This window comes from Phocoena sinus, chromosome 5 (genome assembly GCF_008692025.1).
Source record: "Phocoena sinus isolate mPhoSin1 chromosome 5, mPhoSin1.pri, whole genome shotgun sequence".
Lineage (NCBI taxonomy): Eukaryota > Metazoa > Chordata > Mammalia > Artiodactyla > Phocoenidae > Phocoena > Phocoena sinus.
This window is the reverse complement of record NC_045767.1, coordinates 126,825,804-126,843,253: the sequence shown is the minus strand read 5'-3', so window position 1 is coordinate 126,843,253 and position 17,450 is coordinate 126,825,804. Positions and strand designations below refer to the sequence as shown.

The 17,450-nt window shown below is 37.1% G+C and overlaps 1 protein-coding gene across 5 annotated transcripts in view; it reads left to right on the top strand.

The window, feature by feature from the left end:
• The window catches only part of SMARCAD1 (SWI/SNF-related, matrix-associated actin-dependent regulator of chromatin, subfamily a, containing DEAD/H box 1), a 68,845-nt gene that overhangs the window by 10,489 nt on the left and 40,906 nt on the right, over positions 1-17,450 (top strand). For all 5 annotated transcript variants that reach the window (XM_032632801.1, XM_032632799.1, XM_032632800.1 and 2 more), the window contains exons 3-5: positions 5,351-5,528; positions 12,752-12,923; positions 15,942-16,008. In XM_032632801.1, coding sequence (XP_032488692.1) covers positions 5,351-5,528; positions 12,752-12,923; positions 15,942-16,008 — 417 coding nt within the window. The remainder of the gene's footprint in view (positions 1-5,350; positions 5,529-12,751; positions 12,924-15,941; positions 16,009-17,450) is intronic.

Below are 17,450 nucleotides of genomic sequence, written 5' to 3'. Positions count from 1 at the left end.
GATCATTGACCACAGATCACCATAGCAAATATCACAATAATGAAAAAGTTTGAAACACTGCAAGAATTACTACCAAAATGGTGTCAGTAAACTTGCTCAGCACAGGGTTGCCACCAACCTTCAGTTTGTAAAACGCACAATATCTGCAAAGTGCAGTAAAAAAAGGTATGCCTGTATTGTAGATTTTGGTATGTTTTTGTTGTTTTTTCTTTTTGTTGTTGTTTTTTCTTCAATAAAATGTTGAAGAAAGTTTAACCTTAAAGTTTAAAGAGATGGTTTCTTTGTTTTTTCTTTTTTTGAATTTCCAAGTGACTGAAATTTTGCTTCAATGTTCTTACTAACATTTACTTCCAGTTTTCACTTTTTGTGACAGGAAAATGTGGTCTGTAGTATTTCTTTGATGAATTTACTGAGATTTTCTTTTTGGCCTACTACACAATTTCTGTAAAAGTTCAAGTGTACTTGAAAAGAGACATAATCTAACTGTAGATTTAATTATATGTCAAATAATAATGTTTTATTATTTGTATCATTTTTTTCAAACTGGATCACAAACATGTCATAAAGTCAGTTTCTTATATCCTAACTAAATGCATATAACTTTTTTTAATGGAGTAGAATAAATAGAAAATTATCAAAGTATCGCTTACAATAAAGCCTCTGAGACCTTTGTTTCAGTTATATATGTCTGTCTAGCAATCGATGTGTTTAGGGTCATAATCTACAATGGGTCTCTTACAGTGGGTTCCAATCAAAAATGTTTGAAAACACCTTTCTGTATCTTAATTATTTTTGTGCTCTCTTCTCTATTAAGAGTTTAGACAAGAGAGTTAAAGCCTCATATTTGTCTCTGTTGACTTTCTGCTTTATGTATCCTGCATTGTTTATGTATTTCATTATTAGAATGCAGTTGTACCTATGCCAGTTATATTTTTATTGTAGATATAAATTCTGTTATTAAAAAGTACCTTTCAGGTTTAGCACTTTGACATTAATAGCATGACTTTCCTTCCTTTACATTTTTTCTTTTTATCTTTTCTTTTGGCCTAAACCTGAAATGTTTCTTCTTTCTCATTTTATGTTAGTGTATTAGAAACTACCCTTCAATCTTGTATTCAGTGTATACTTTGTCTTTTTCAAGAGCTTTCATCAGAGGTAGTTTGACTTATCTGAGATGCTAAAGGTCTTTCCCTATCTACTATGGCATTCAAATTAAAACAGTCAAGATTTTATAATCTATTATTTTGGTAATTAACCTTTCAAAGAGGCAAATATATGATGTGCTTTACTAGGTATTCAAAAGAACTGCCTTGAAAGTCAGTTGCCATGTTAGAGAATTGAACCATGTAGAGCAATATACAATTAGAATATCAAAAATGGCACACTTACATAAGTCTGCAGGACGGATATAAAGGTTTTTTTGTGTGTGTGTTGTTTTGAGAACTATGTGTCTTTCTTTCTTTCTTTGGTTGCACCGGGTCTCTTAGTTGCGGCTTGCAGTCTCCTTAGTTGTGTTTCACCAGCTCCTTAGTTGCAGCAGGCAGACTCCTTAGTTGCGGCTCACGGGCTCCTTAGTTGTGGAATGTGAACTTCTAGTTGTGGCATGCATGTGGGATCTAGTTCCTTGAGCAGGGATCGAACCCGGTCCCCCTGCATTGGGAGTGCGGAGTCTTAACCACTATGCCACCAGGGAAGTCCCAGATATAAAGGTTTAAGTGTTTTCATTCTGCTTTGGGAGATCACCTTTATTTATAGATGACCTTTCATAATCTCCCAGTAGTGATTTTTTTGTTTGTTTTTTGAGTGGTTCTTGATCTTGGACCACTTAGAAAGGTAAAATCAGTAGCAGTTTTAAATCCTCATTTTGTTTCATGGTAGACTTAGATATGAGAATGGGTAAAAGTATACTGGAAACGTTCAGGGTATAAAATTGTCTTCTCGGGCTTCCCTGGTGGTGCAGTGGTTGAGAGTCCACCTGCTGATGCAGGGGATACGGGTTCGTGCACCGGTCCGGGAAGATCCCACATGCTGCAAAGCGGCTGGGCCCGTGAGCCCTGGCCGCTGTGCGTCCGGAGCCTGTGCTCTGCAATGGGAGAGGCCCGCATACCGCAAAAAAAAAAAAATTGTCTTCTCATGCATACCACTAATGGGGAATTTCATTTGGAATTACCCCCGGAACCTTGGAATCTTCTTGCATATGGTAATAATGTAGGATCCCATTGCCTTTGGTAGAGAAAATATCATCTACTGTCTCTAAAACATAGGATTTTTTATTGTTTTTATTTGAAAGGATAGCTGTTTTCCCTCATGTTCCTTTAGCGTTTTGTTTATTCCTCTCGCATGGCACAAATTACGACTCACAACATTGCTACTTATGTACATGGCTACTTGGCTCCTATTATTAGTTTCTTTAGGGCAAGTGCAACTGTGACTGGCCTTTTTTTTCCTTCAGTACCCCCCACGTCCTGGCACAGTGCTTCAATACAGAAGGCATTCAGCAAAGTCAGAATTATGTAGTAGCCCATGTCTTTATAATTGTTTCTACTTGTCACTGTTCTTCCCTTCATTTCTGTATTTTTCTTTTTTGCTTCCTTCCTGTCTCCTTTGTGGTGCTGCTTAAAGTCCTTGTTTGCTTTGGGTCAGAAAGCATCATTGCATCAGGAATATCTTTTTGACCATTGGCTATTAGATATTTTTGCTGCTGTTTACTTCCAAAAATAGTCCAGACAAACAAATCTAAGCATTTCAGCACTGTTCTAATTCCAGATTATTGACTATATTGGTAAATTGATATTTTATATAGATAAGCTCTTACTGTTTCCCATTAGTCCTCAAAGTGTGGTCTGTGAACCTTTGAGGTCCCTAAGACCCAAAAGGGTGTCCATAAGGTCAAAACTATTTCATAATAATATTAAGACATCACTTGCCTTTTTCACTATGTTGGTATTTGCACTGATGGTGCAAAAACAATGGTAGGTAAAACTGCTAGTGCCCTAGCATGAATCAAGGCCAAGATTCCAAACTGTCATTGTATCCTTAAAATTTTTAAATACTAGTTTCACTTAAGAATGTTCTTGATGAAGCAGTAGTTTTTAATAAGATGAATATATAAAGTTCAAGAAACTCTAGTTCTCCTAGTACTCATTAATAGAATTTTTAGACACCCCCCACCATGCAGTAATACATTTAAATGGCCAGTTTGAAAAGCTTTTTTTTTTTTTTTTTGGCTGCATTGGGTCTTCTTTGCCGTTCGTGGGCTTTCTCTAGTTGCAGCGAGCAGGATCTACTCTTCACTGCGGTGCGTGGGCTTCTTGTTGCATTGGCCTCTCTAGTTGTGGAGCACAGGCTCTAGGGCACATGGGCTTCAGTAGTTGCAGCACATGGGCTCAGTAGTTGAGGCATTCAGGCTCAGTAGTTGCGGCATGCGGGCTCTAGGGTGCCTGGGCTTCAGTAGTTGTGGCTCGCGGGCTCTAGAGTGCAGGCTCAGTAGTTGTGGCGCACAGATTTAGTTGCTCCACGACATGTACGATCTTCCTGGACCAGGGATCGAACCCGTGTCCCCTGCATTGGCAGGCGGATTCTTAACCACTGTGCCTCCAGGGAAGTCCTTGAGTAAAGAAGCTTTTTAAAGAAAAGTGGACAATCCAAATCGTTTGGCGAAAGCCCTTTTCAAGTATAAGAAAGCAGGACACTTTTGTTAAACTGTTAAAATGATATGCATTAAGTTTAGGTCAAAGTTTTGATACAGTAAAGATCTAAATTCTTAGTTTTATGTATGATTTGTGACATATCAGGAATACTATGTAAAAGCAGTGTCCTTAGTACCTTTATACTTATTTTACAGGAATTGGACTATAATTTTATTTACATAATTATCAGAACTTGTAAATGTCTTCATACATATGGCAGTTAACATAGCTGTGATTTGTTCCAGAGCAGAGTTTTTCACTCAGGGCACACTCAACATTTATAAAATTGTTCTTTTGGAACAATTTTGTGATTTGCTTTTCAGTAATGTTGCTAGGACTTCATTGCAGGAAGTAAAGTATTTTTTAGTTCACTCCAGGCGATTGGTTATCTAGGCCTTGGTTAATGTTATTTACAAATACGACTCAGGAGCCTTATGATAATGATGGCTATCATTTCATGACAGTTAATGGGGGGCGAGGCCAAGAGTTTTAGGGGGGGACTTGAGCATCCCCCAGTTTTGGTGTGGGGGGCAGGGAAGTCCTGGAACCAGTCCCCCCAAACCTCACAGATACTGAGGGGTGATGGTATTCACTAAACCAAGACACTGACTACTTTTACTTTAATATGAATTTCTTAAATCTGATCTCTCCTCAAATGTATAATGGAGAATAATTTTAGAACTCAGCCCTTTGAAGAGAGGAGACCTCAATAGAATATTAATTTGTTTTGCATAGACGGGTGATGCCAACTTCATTAGTTTGTGAGGGCTGCCGTAACAAAATACCACAGACTGGGTGGCTTAACCAGCAGACGTTTATTTTCTGCCATATCCAGAAGTTAGAAGTCCGAGATGAAAGTGTTGGCTGGTTCAGTTTCTTGTAAGGCCTTTCTCCTTGGGCTGCAGGTGGCCACCTTCTCGCTGTGTGCTCACATCACCTTTCCTCCATGCGCACACATCCTTGGTGTCTCTTATAAGGACATCAGTCCTTTTGGATTAGGTCACTAACCTACTGCCTTTTTTAAGTTAGTCACCTCTATGAAGGACCTATCTCCAAATACATTACATTCTGAGGTACTGGGGGTTGAAACTTCAACATAGGAATTTCGGAGGGGACATAATTTTGTCCATAACACTAACATTTGTATAAGAGCTAATGTTCGTTGAATACTGGCTGTGTGCCCATTACTGAACTAAGTGCTTAATACGTATCTTCTGATTTTACGTGCACGTTAGCCCTGTGATTATTGGCATCTCTGTTTTACATCTGAGGATGCAGAGACTTAGATTAAGTAACTTAGCTGAGAGATGGGATTGAAATTCAAGTTGTTTGGGCTCTAGTGTCCGTGTTCTCTTAGGCAAGAACTGGGTACTAGGAAGCAAAAGCACAGAGAGAAAAGGGTTAAAATATAAAATACAAACCTGTTTTGCAGTGTCCACTAAGTTCTTGCTAGTAAGTAACCTGTGAATTGGAAAATCATTTAATGCCAGCCCTGGTTGACTATTAATGTTTTCTTTAAAACTTGGGAGGAATTTTTGGTTTTAGGATGGAAACAGTGAATGAAGCTAAAGATTTTTAGCACATGATTTGTAATTATCAAAAACAAATTTGCTTTATTTTCAAGTTATTCAAAATCCCTTTCTGCTTTTTCTCTTTTGCAGAAGATTCTAGTGTTCCAGAAACCCCAGAAAATGAAAGAAAAGCAAGTATATCATATTTCAAGAATCAAAGAGGAATTCAATATATTGATTTGTCTTCAGATAGTGAAGATGTTATTTCCCCAGATTGCTCCAGGACAGTTCAAGAGAAAAAATTCAGCAAAGACACGGTGATTATAGTGTAAGCAACTTAATAGATTCATTATATTTGCATGTATAAGACTTTTTTTGAGAAAAAGTTACTTAAACTGAAAATTTTTGATGACTTCCCCCCTTTTTTGCCTTTTCCTGACTGCATCTTCATCATTTTTCCCTAACTTAAGAGATGTAGAGAGATGTGCGTGTGTGTGTGTGTGTGTGTGTGTGTGTGTGTGTGCGCGCACGCGCGTGTGTGAGTGAGAAAGAGAGAGAGACTCTGGGTAACTGATTTTTTTTTTTCCGGCTGGGCCATGTGCTGTGGGATCTTAGTTCCCCAACCAGGGAGTGAACTGAGGCCACGGCAGTAAAAGCACCAAGTCCTAAGTACTGGACCACCAGGGAACGCCCATGGTTCTGATTTTCAATAAAAAGTTCAGTGAGAGCAAATATTTAAGTTTTTCATTCTCCATAGATAATTATTTTCACAAGTACCTTCAGTCACCTGTAACTCCTTTCTGATTTGTTCTTGAATCCTAGAGTCAAATCATTTTAACATTTTTGGGACACATTCATTGAGCTAGCACGGAGCTTTGTATGTTAGATAGAAAAGCAGTAAATAAATTAAAAATGCAGGATGTCAGATAATACATATGATGGGCAAACAGGAAGGGAAATACAGGGTTTGGGGCCGGGCTAAGGGCATGGTTTCTAAAGCGCATGGTTGGAAAAGGCTACATTAAGAAGATGATGCTTGAGCAAAGACATGAAGGAGCTAAAAAAGGGAGCCATGTGGATATGGTGGGAGGGGCATTGGGAGTAGCCTGTTTAATGACCCTGAAGTAGTATTTTGTCTGTTGTTTTTGAGGAAAGTGGGCGGCGGGGGCGGGGGGGGGGTAGTGGTGGCTATGATGCGGAGTGAAGGACCTAAGGTCAGAAGGTGCCGAGTGGGACAGGGAAAGAGCTTTATCGTGTTAAGCCCATAGGCTCTTTGGCTTTTATTCTGAACGAGATGGGAAGCTAAAGGAACATATTGAGCAGAGGAGTAAAATGATCTGATCTATATGTTTAAAAGTTTTTAAGGCTGTAGGGGAGTCGTAGTAGAAGCATGAGTACTCTTGTGATAACCAAGGCAAAAGATGGTGGAAGCTTAAACCATGCTAGTAGCTATGGGAGTGAATAATAAGTGGTTAGATTCTAAATATACTCTGAAGGTAGAGCAGAGAGGATTTATTGATGGATTTCAAATGGAATGGGAGAGACGGGAGTCAGGGATGACCCTAAGATATCTGACCTGAGCAACTGGAAGGATGGAGCCAACCCTAACTGGGATGAGGAATGCTGCCTTGGGTGCAGTGGGGGAGCGCCTTTCGCAGGAAAGACCAGCAGCTCAGTCTCGGACGTGCTGTGATTGAGGAGACTCTTAGGCATCTGAAGTGGGCTTGTCAGGTAGGCAGTTGGATTTGTGACATTCGGGTTCTGGAGAGAGGTCAAGGTTCCACATCTGAATTTACGAGTTGTCAGGATACTTGATATTAAGAGGTGCATGATTAGATGAAATCAGTAAGAGACACTAGTGTAGCTGGAAAACAGAAGATCTCTTAGTTGAAGGACTTAGGCCAGGCGAACTCTGGATTCTAGGAACAGGAGATGAGAAGAAACTTACAGAAGACTCTTAAGGAGCAGTCATTGAGGTAAGAAAAAAGTCAGAAGGTTGTGTGATCAGAAGCTAAGTGAAGAAAGTGTGGCAGAGGTGCAAGAGGTTAACACTATCCACTCCCAAGATGAGGATTTCCTCTTAAAATGAACTTCTTTGTGTATATAAGCCCTGATGAACATGCCTTTATCCTGAACTTAGCTATGAAATAAAAAATAGTGATGATCCTGTGTGGTAAATCCTGAGGAAAATTGATATTATATTAGCACTCCAAATTTTACTTTTTATTTTGAAAAAAATTTAAACTTACGGAAAAGTTGCAAGAATAATCAATTTCCACATCCTTTTAAAAAGATTAAGATTCACCCATTTTTAACATTTCCCCACATTTGCTTGTCACCTTCATAAAATAATAATCAGAATTATTACTGAAACCTTTGCCTCTAATAATTTCACGTTTATCTCCTAAGAACAAGGTCATTCTCTTACATAACAAGAGTAGCATTTCTTTTTTTTTTTTTTTAATTTTTTTTTGGCCAGACCTCGTGGCTTGCAGGATCTTAGTTCCCCGACCAGGGATCGAAGCTGGGCCCCATGAGTGAAAGCTCTGAGTCCTAACCACCGGACTGCCAGGGAATTCCCTCCAAAAGTAGCATTTCAAATTCACAAATACTGATTAACATTGGTGCAGTAATATCATCTAATATATAGTCCTATTTAAATTTTACCAGTTATCCCAATAATGTTCTTTATAGTAGTGCTACTCAGAGTACTGGTTTATCAGTAAGGAATGTGCCCTAGAATGTAAATCAATGTACTCATTCCTTCACCAAGAAAGTCTTGTAATGAAAAGAAAAAAAAAAAAAACTGAACTAAGCAATATGCTTAGTAATGTAGTTGTTTTTCCTTCTGTTTTAAGTTCTTTATCTTGTCATGGACAGATAACAAACAGTTTGATTTCGAGGACTAGCAGTCAGTCCATGGATCATATTTTGAGTAGTACTTTATAGTAAAGTTTCTTCCAGCCTCGTACATTGGGTTTAGTTTTTCATGTGTCTTTAGTCTCATTTAATCTGAAAGTTTCTCAGCCTTTTTGATTCTCATGATAATTGGCCTTTGAAGGTAACAGGCCAGGTTTTTTAGGATGTCTCTCACTTTCTGCACCCCTGTTGTTTCTTCATGATTAAATTTAGGTTAAGTGATAGGAGTTACATAAATGATTTTGTGTCCTCCTCCATGTGTTATGTTAGGCACACTGATAACCAGTTTGTCTCATTATTGGTGAAGTGAACTTAACCACTCAGAAGCCTGCCAGGTTTCTCCTATAAAGTTAACCATTTTCCCGTTTTTCATGATTATGTAATCTCTGATGAGATACTTTAAGACTGGGTAAGGATCCTCTTCCTTAGCAGACTTCCCTTCAATAGTTGTAGCATCTATTGATGATTCTTGCCTGAATCCGTTATTACACTGGTAGTTGTGAAATGTGGTATTCTAACTAGCATTCTAGAATTTATACTTGCTCTTCTACTATAGATAGTTTTCCCTTTTCTCCTTATTTATTCATATACTTATTTAGCACAGTAAATACAAAAATGGAATTATAGGTGCGTTTTTGCTCAACTGATTATAATCTATTACTATTATTACTCATTTTGGTGCTGAAATTGCTCAGTTCTGGCAGGTGAGGGCCCCTTTACATAGACTCTGGATTTGAGAGGTTCCTATCATTTTTTGAGCCTTTCCCTTCTGGCGCAAGATGTTGCAGACTAGTGTTTTCCCTACTCCAAGCCTGAAATTAGAATTAGCCATTTCTCCAAGTAGCACTGGTTCCTTTTTAAAGGAATGGTATTTGGAAATCTGTGGACTGGTTGTGTCCTTCCTTTGCTATTGGGTGAAGCAGGGGGTTATGTCATTGCCCTTTTAGCAAGAATGGGCTAGGATATAAGAGAGCCAGAGAATGTTGTTTGTTTTTTAAATCATGAGTTTATAATAATATATTTCATTCTAATCTACTAATACAAGGCTCCTCCTTGCCTCTTCTCTATATTCTTTCTCTGACAGTGAGAACTCTGCTTCCACCAATATCATTATATTTGCTAATTTGTTTAATCACTCAGTGTACATAAAATAGTTTCAGAATTGCTGTAATCATGCTTCTTGACCGTTAAGCTCACTATGAGTTTAATATTTGTTTATAAGTTTTATTTTGTCTTTAGATGAGGGTATATGGTTACAGTACTTGGCTTTCTTATTTAAATTTTTCTTTGTTATTCACTTGAAATGTAGTTCAGTTCATTAATTTCTGTTTGTATTCCTTTTAGGGTTTTTCCCTTGTCCCTCGTTTTAAAAATTTTACTTTCAAATATTTAAAATATTAACATAGTGCCAAAAATTAAAACTCCATGTACAGTGCGCTTAGAGAAGTATTAACTTTCTGTCCTTCTCCTTCTGACCCTTTCCTCCTCCTACCTCAGAACTAACCAGTTTGTTTAGTTTCTAGTCATAATTTGTTTTTCTTTCGTTTATCTTTCCTTCTTGTTTCCTACACAGAAGATAGCACTGTGTCTTGTGTTGTGTATGTATAGATATATGTGTACATTTATTCTCTATTTTATTAACTTAGCAGTATATATATCCTGGAAATCATGTCAGCTCATAAAAATCTGTATTCTGTTTCAGAACTCCATAGTACTGCATGGTGCACGTTCCACAGTTACAGTCAGTACCCATGCATGGGCCTTTTTGGTTATCAGGATTTCTTAACCTTGACATTGTTGACGTTTTGGACCAGGTAGTTCTTTGTTGTGAGGGGCTGTCCTGTATGTTGTAGGATGTTTAGCAGAATCCCTGATCTCTGCCGGCTAGATACCAAGTAGCACCTCTCTAGTCAAGACAATCAAAAATGTCTCTAGACATTGCCACATGTCCTCTGGGGGCAGAATTGCCCCCCTTTTGAGAACCACTGATATAGATGCTAGGAACTCTGGCAATTGCTGCAATCTCTCAGGAAGCATTAATAGACAAGAGGAGCTGAAGACAGAATCCTAGGTGGTACTGGCAGTTCAGGGAGGTGAAAAAAGTCAGAAAGCCTTCTACAGAGATTAAGGACAGGCTAAGAGGTCAAAGGAAAATCAGAAGTAATGATGCTGCAGAGCTCCTGGGGTGAGGGTTAGGGTAGGGCTGCCTTTTCAAAAAGCAACAGTGATGGGAACACAGAGGAGAAGACAACCAGTGAAAGGTTCGGGGTGTTCTGGTTTGTGTTTTTAAATCACGTTTGACATTTTAGAGGGTATTATTGCCCTTAGGACAGTTTCACCAAAGTGATGGGGCAGAAGATATAAGCCAGTAAGTTGAGAACAATATAGGAAACGCTGAAATAGAAAATCAGCCTTATAAAATTTGTGAAGGAGAGGAGAGTCTGCTTCACTGCTGTGTCCACAGTGCCTCGAACCCCTGGCATACTGAATGAAATGCAGTCTTGAATGCACTGTAGGCTTGGGAGGAAGAGCTTAAGGAGAGAAAAGATTCAGGAGAGAAGATGGTAGGCAGTTAAGAGGGCCCTGTAGGATGTAGAAAGGCCTAGAATGAATCCCTTAGCACTGAGAAGGGACTTCAACAGAAGGGAGTAACTTGATCTGAGACTGGATAAAAGAACACAAAATGGTCATTCTTGTTCTTGTAGATTTTTTTCTTTTACTTTTAAAGCTTCAGTCATATAAGAAGATAAAATAATAGCTAATGAACACTTATATATACCACCTACCTGTAACAATTTTTAACGTTTTCCCTTGTTTCATTATTTCATTAATTATTATTATTTGCTGAATATCTTAAAGTAAATTAAAGATACCCCAACATTTCTTCCCTTAATACTTGCTGTACATCCCACTTCCAAAAAACAAGTACTATTATCAGTGAACAGTCTCTACATCATCTAATTCCTGGTTTATATTCAGATTTCATGTGTTTCGTAGCTAGTTTTTCAAAACAGAACCCAAATAAGGTACATTTACTGCATTTGGATGTCATGACTCTTAACTATCTTTTGATCTTAAAATAGTCCACTCCCCTCCTCTCCTCTTTTTTAAGGATTTTAACTTATTGAAGAGATCAAGTCTTTTAGACAAAATAGACTTTTCTGATTGTTTCTTCATGATGGTATTGAATTTATTCCTCTGTTATTTGTATTTCCTGTAAATTGGGCATTAAGTCCAAGGCATGATAAGATTCATTGTCAACATGAAGACTTACTACATCAAGGGCACCTAAGTTTGTCCCATGGAATGGTGATGAATCTGATCACTTGGTTAAGGTTGTGATGGTCAGAAGAGCAAGGACCTTTAAAGTGCTTATCCAGTACAGGAATGGAAAAGGATTCAAACCTGAAAGCTTCCATGTTCTCAGTGAACTAAGACACAGAATCAGTTAGGGAGCGTGAATGTAGTGAGGCAGAGTGAAAATTTAGAGATGAGTACATAAGGAATGAAAAGTCTGGGTGTAATGGAAACGGAGATACATGTAATTGTCTTCAAATATTGAAGGCCAGACAGAGTGTTAAGAGATTTATTTTACCTTGTTACTTTAGAACGGTTTTTCAGAGCAAGGTTCAAGAAGTCAGCCTAGAATCTTATTAAAATACATATTCCTCATCCTTCACAATCTGTTTTGATATGTTTTCAGGGGATTCTTAGGCATAACCGGTGCCCTAACAGGTACAGCTGAACTAACATGAATAAAGTATAGAGAAGTTATTAAAATACAGGTCCTGGATATGTGTCTAAGAGAGCTGTCCAAGAATAGAATTAGCTGCATAGCAAAGTCTGCATTCTCTGGCACTAGGAATATACTTAACTATATTTCTTTCTTTGATTTCTATAACTTCTGTCCATTTGTTACACTTCTGCTTTTTGATCTTCAGAATGCTTACTGTGGTAGAAAATCAAAATTTCAAAATGAGATTTTTTTTTTGTTTGGAAATACACGAGTGAAATTTGGCTCACAATGTCTTTTACATAGGATAAACATATGAAGTGAAATGTAATGAGATTACGTTAGTTGTTGTTGCATGAAGCCTTATATAAAATAAATGCTCCCCGTCTGCGGAAGAAGTGTTTTGTTCCTGGTAGACAGTCTGATATTGAATGGGGCCATTCCGATTTTAACACTTAGATTCTGATCACCTAGCTAGGATATGAAAATTCTTTTATCTTTGTACTAGTGTATGCTTCAGAATTTCTCAGGAGCAACATGACAGCACTCATCTTTTTTTCAGGGTACAGGTGAAAAAGTAGGAAAGAGAAAGTGGGTGTGCAATGGATGAGTATGGATCTTAACAAAATAAGTGCAGGTTTTTGCTGTTCTTTTCTATTCCAGCCCAGATAATTTGAGATATGTTCAAAGTATGCTGACTTTGGGAATGTAGATTTATATGCACAACTGTACTGAAATGAAAAAAGTCGTTTTAATCTTTGACAGGTATAGATTGCATTTATTATTGAAAAGAACTGCAAATATACTGTATTTTATATATACACATATATAAAATTATAATGAAATCACCTTAGTAATACATTAAAACACTGTTTTTTTCCCTCTGAAAATATTTTTAGTTCTGAGCCATCTGAAGATGAAGAGTCCCAAGGCCTTCCTACCATGGCAGGTAGAAATAATAATGATATTTCAGAATTGGAAGACCTTTCGGAATTGGAAGACCTTAAAGATGCTAAACTTCAGACCTTGAAGGAACTTTTTCCACAGAGAAGTGACAGTGATTTACTTAAGGTTATACCCCTTTATAGTAATTGGTTATTATAGTTGTATTGATGATTTAAATGTCTCCTATATCCAGTGCTGTATTTAGTGGATAGTCATTTTTCTAAAGATACCTTATGTTTGAAGATAATTATTAACTTTAATATTTAATAAAGGCAAATGCCAGAGATTTACTTGTTGAGTCTCATAGTAGGTGAGGTTTATTCACCTATAAATAGTACAATCTGGGCTTCTCTGTATCTCACATAGGTTGTGAAGTTTTTTGTGTTTGAGTAGTTCTAAAATGGGGACAACCTTCCTCCCCCCACCTCTCACTAGAAACTCAGAAATGTCAGGAGGCTTTTTTTCTTTTTTTCCCCCCGAAATAACAAGGAGTTGCTGTTCACATTTAGTGCATGTGACCAGGGATGCTAAACACCCTACAATACTGAGGATAGTCCTGCATAACAGAAGAATTGCCTGCCAATAGCACCCTTGCCAAGAAATATTGATTGAACTATAGAAACAAAATAAGTGGCTGTAGTTGGACTGTTATAGGTATCTATGTCTTATTATAAGAGCAATTAAATACTCACCATTCCATTAAGTTTTAGATAGAGAATAAATCTCTGAAGGTTAATAAATAGTTTATCCCTAGCTCTGCCACTTAGTAATTGAATGATCTTCGGAGAATCATTTAATTATGGGTGCATAGTTTTTTCGCCTTTGTATTTATCATCACCACCACCCACCCGCCCGACAATTCCCCTTCCCCAAGCTGAGGCATAGGAGGTACCGTATCTGTGTGGGCTTGGCAGGTAACTCTGAAGTGGTAGACATTGGCACATACCCTTTCTAAGAGGGGTAGCTGCTCCTTAGCTTCGGTAAGATATGACCATGTGAAATCAATGGCGGCCTGTTCTTATCGAATAATTCAGATTTTCAAATAAAGTGAAAAGACTGGATTTTTATTTGGTGTTGATCATCAATTTAACAGCTTTATTGAGATACAGTTTACATGCCGTAAAGATCACCTGTTTAAAGTGTATAATTTATTGGGTTTTAGCATATTTACAAAGTTGTGCAACCATCACCATAATCTAATTTTAGAACATCTTAATCATTCCAGAAAGAAACCTTGTACCTATTAGCAGTCACTCTCCATTTCCCTCCCCCAGTCCTAGACAACCACTAATTTCTGTCTTTATATATTTGCCTATTCTGGACATTTCATATAAGTGGGAACATAGAATGTGTGATCTTTTATGACTGACTTCTTGCACTTAGTATAAGGTTTTGAGGTTCTTTCATGTTGTATCGGTACTCATTCCTTTTTATGGTAACTAAAGAAAGACAAAACCAAAGATACCGTTCAGGTCAAGCAAAACATGTCTGAACCAAAAATGGTCCTAGGCCTGCTAGTTTGAACTCTTTAAGTGTAGATTATATTATTCCTTTGTTCTCTGGTATATTTAATATGAATCTTTTTTTCCCAGATCATTTTGATACCTTCTTACTGTTAGCTAAATGAAACTTTAACGGTATCTTGGGTCTACATTTTCCCCTTCTAGTAGCATAATTTGCCTCCCAGGGGGTTTTTTCCTAGAAAAAGAAGGAACGGATGTAGCCAGTAGTAGCAACACTTAAAAGTGTTGGAAAGAACTTTCAGCAGAATAAACATGATGGAGTAGTAAAATATTCAACATAAAGAAACAAATCTCAGTTTAAAAATACTTTAGCTTGATTGCCAATTTTTCAGATAGTTCAAGGGGATTTATTTCCTATATAAACATTGATCTCTAATTTTATAATTAGTGGAAAAATAGGATTGATATCAATAAATGAACTTTGTATGTGTATTTCAGTAGTATCTGAAATCTTGGGAATTTAGCCTATCACTTGCTCAAAACAGCACTCTCTTGAAGTAATCTGGATTTCAAGTGATCTCCCATCATTTCAAAAGATTTAAAGGTGACATAGGTTACTCTACAGAGGCTTTTAGACCCACGTAAAGTAATCTAGGAAGTTATAAAATATAAATTTAGTCCTAGGCTTGATAAGAATGTGCTTTGACTATTTTGAAAATGAGGAGGGGCTTGCAGGATATCTGAGGATCCGAGACAAGGAAAACTAGTATAGAAAAGAGCATTATCAATGTGTTTTGAGGCTATTTAATTTAATACAAAAATAGCTTATTTTAAAAAGTGAGATCTTTTTAAAACAAGTAGCTCATTGGAAATACAGGAAACTATAGCAAGAGAAAAATATGGGGTATTTAGTTTTTTCTGAAATACAGAATGTTACAGAACAGTATAAAAAATAGTATTTTGAAACTTAATTATGTAAGCCATATATTAATATGTTCTTGAACAAATTCAAGCAATTTAATTTAGAGCAATTTAGAAATAGAGCAAATTTCAAGAGTCCTTTATCCCACTCAAGAAGTATTAGATTAAAAAAAAATTATGCCAGAATTGTGGTTTCTTTTAAATGTCTGTCAGTGTCTCTCTCTCTCTCCCTCCTTCCCTCCCTCTCTCCTCCCTCTCTCTTTCCCTCTCCTTCCGTTCCTTTCTCTCCCTCTCTTTCCTTCTCCTTCCCTTTCTCTCCCGCCCTCCCCCCCTCCCTCCCTCTCTCTCTCTCTCTCTCTCTCTCTCTCTCTCTCTCTCTCTCTCTCACACACACACACACACACACACAGTGCCTGGACTCACTCATAGGTAGGAAGTTTTTGAGACTTTAGTGCACAGCCTTGCAATTAAAATAACAAAACCTTGAATACACTGTACATAGACTATGTTTTATTTTTTTCTTTAAAGTGGTTATAAATAAATCTAATATATTTTAAGATATGCTTAGGTAAGTTCAGACCTTTTAGATAAACCAGATTTTCTGAAAATTTATCATAGGATTTAATGAACTTAAGCTAATATGTATGTATATTTCTCCACTCTGTATATTTAATATATTTGTTCTTCAATGTTTGGTAACTTAGTGAAATAATTCTTAAAGTATTATTTTTAAAACATTACTCTTTTCTCATTTTGTTAGTTAATTGAATCAACCAGCACTATGGATGGAGCAATTGCTGCTGCCTTGCTGATGTTTGGTGATGCAGGTATGCCTGACTTAGTTTCAAGCCATGCTGACTTAACTAGCTATATAATAAATATCTTCTCATTTTAATATTACTCTTTAATTTACCAAGCTCCTTCATGAATTCTTATAGGAACCTTAGGAGGTATTAACAGCTTCAGGGTTTTTAGATGAAAATTGTGAAGATTAAGAAGGTTTAAAAAAAAAAAGGTTAAGGGAATTACCTGAGGTCATACAGCTACTTGGGAACTGGATTTTCTAGGTTGATATGTTTTCCCCAAAAAAGGGAAGGGGGCAGTTTTTTCATTGGTAATTTTGCTTGTTTTCTGTAGATCAAATCTCATATCAGTGAAGTTTTGGGAGGTATGTGTTCTTTCTTAAGTGTCCTTGCTAATTGCATTATAGTTTTATTTTATTTTATTTTATTTTTGCGGTACGCGGGCCTCTCAGTGCTGTGGCCTCTCCCGTTGCGGAGCACAGGCTCCGGACGCGCAGGCTCAGAGGCCATGGCTCACGGGCCCAGCCACTCCGCGGCATGTGGGATCTTCCCGGAGCGGGGCACGAACCCGCGTCCCCTGCATCGGCAGGCGGACTCTCAACTACTGCGCCACCAGGGAAGCCCCATTATAGTTTTATTTACATAAATCTGAGTCAGGAACATAATGTCTTAAGGAACGTCCTAGCTGGTAATCAGCATTCCTACATTTAGTAAATATTTACTCTGTAATCCAGGCTTAGAATACAAAAATAAATACATTTAAAGGAGCTTACATTATAAAAAACACCTCCAGTTTTTTTTTAGTAAACGCTATCTAGATTTTTTTTTTGTACATACCAAACAAGTAAAAATAACCTGTAATCTCACTACCAATAAAGTATTTAAGGAATGAAAGCAAACCTACACACTATTATACAACACACACACACACATTAGATTACAAAGTATGGTTATAGTATTGGTTTACATTTTAAGAAAAATCATTTGATGATTTACCATGGATAACTTGTCAGTGCAATCAGATTTATCTAATGAAAAAATGCCTCCATAACATTCCTCTGTGACTACTAATAAACAGTTAGTTTATTAACTGTTTCTCTGTTAATTCGCATTTATGGTTACATTATTTCATTAACTGTAGTACAAAAGTAAATAGCCTTGTAAGTAAATCTTTATGTTATTATTTCTATAGGCTAAACTTCAAACTAGGATGTTGAATCAAAGGGTATGCACATTTTAAAATTGAACATGCACTTCAATGTTAATTTTAAAAGTTCTGCCAATTTATGTGTCCATCGACAGTGTGAATGGACGCCCGTTTTCCTAAGTGGGTAGCTATACAAAAATAGAAAACACCATAATGTGTTCTCATGGGTCCATCATCTTTCTTGAACAATTACCTATCTCATATTTACCCCCCTAAATAGATTGTATTGGAGTGGATCCAAAGATGATGATATTTTATC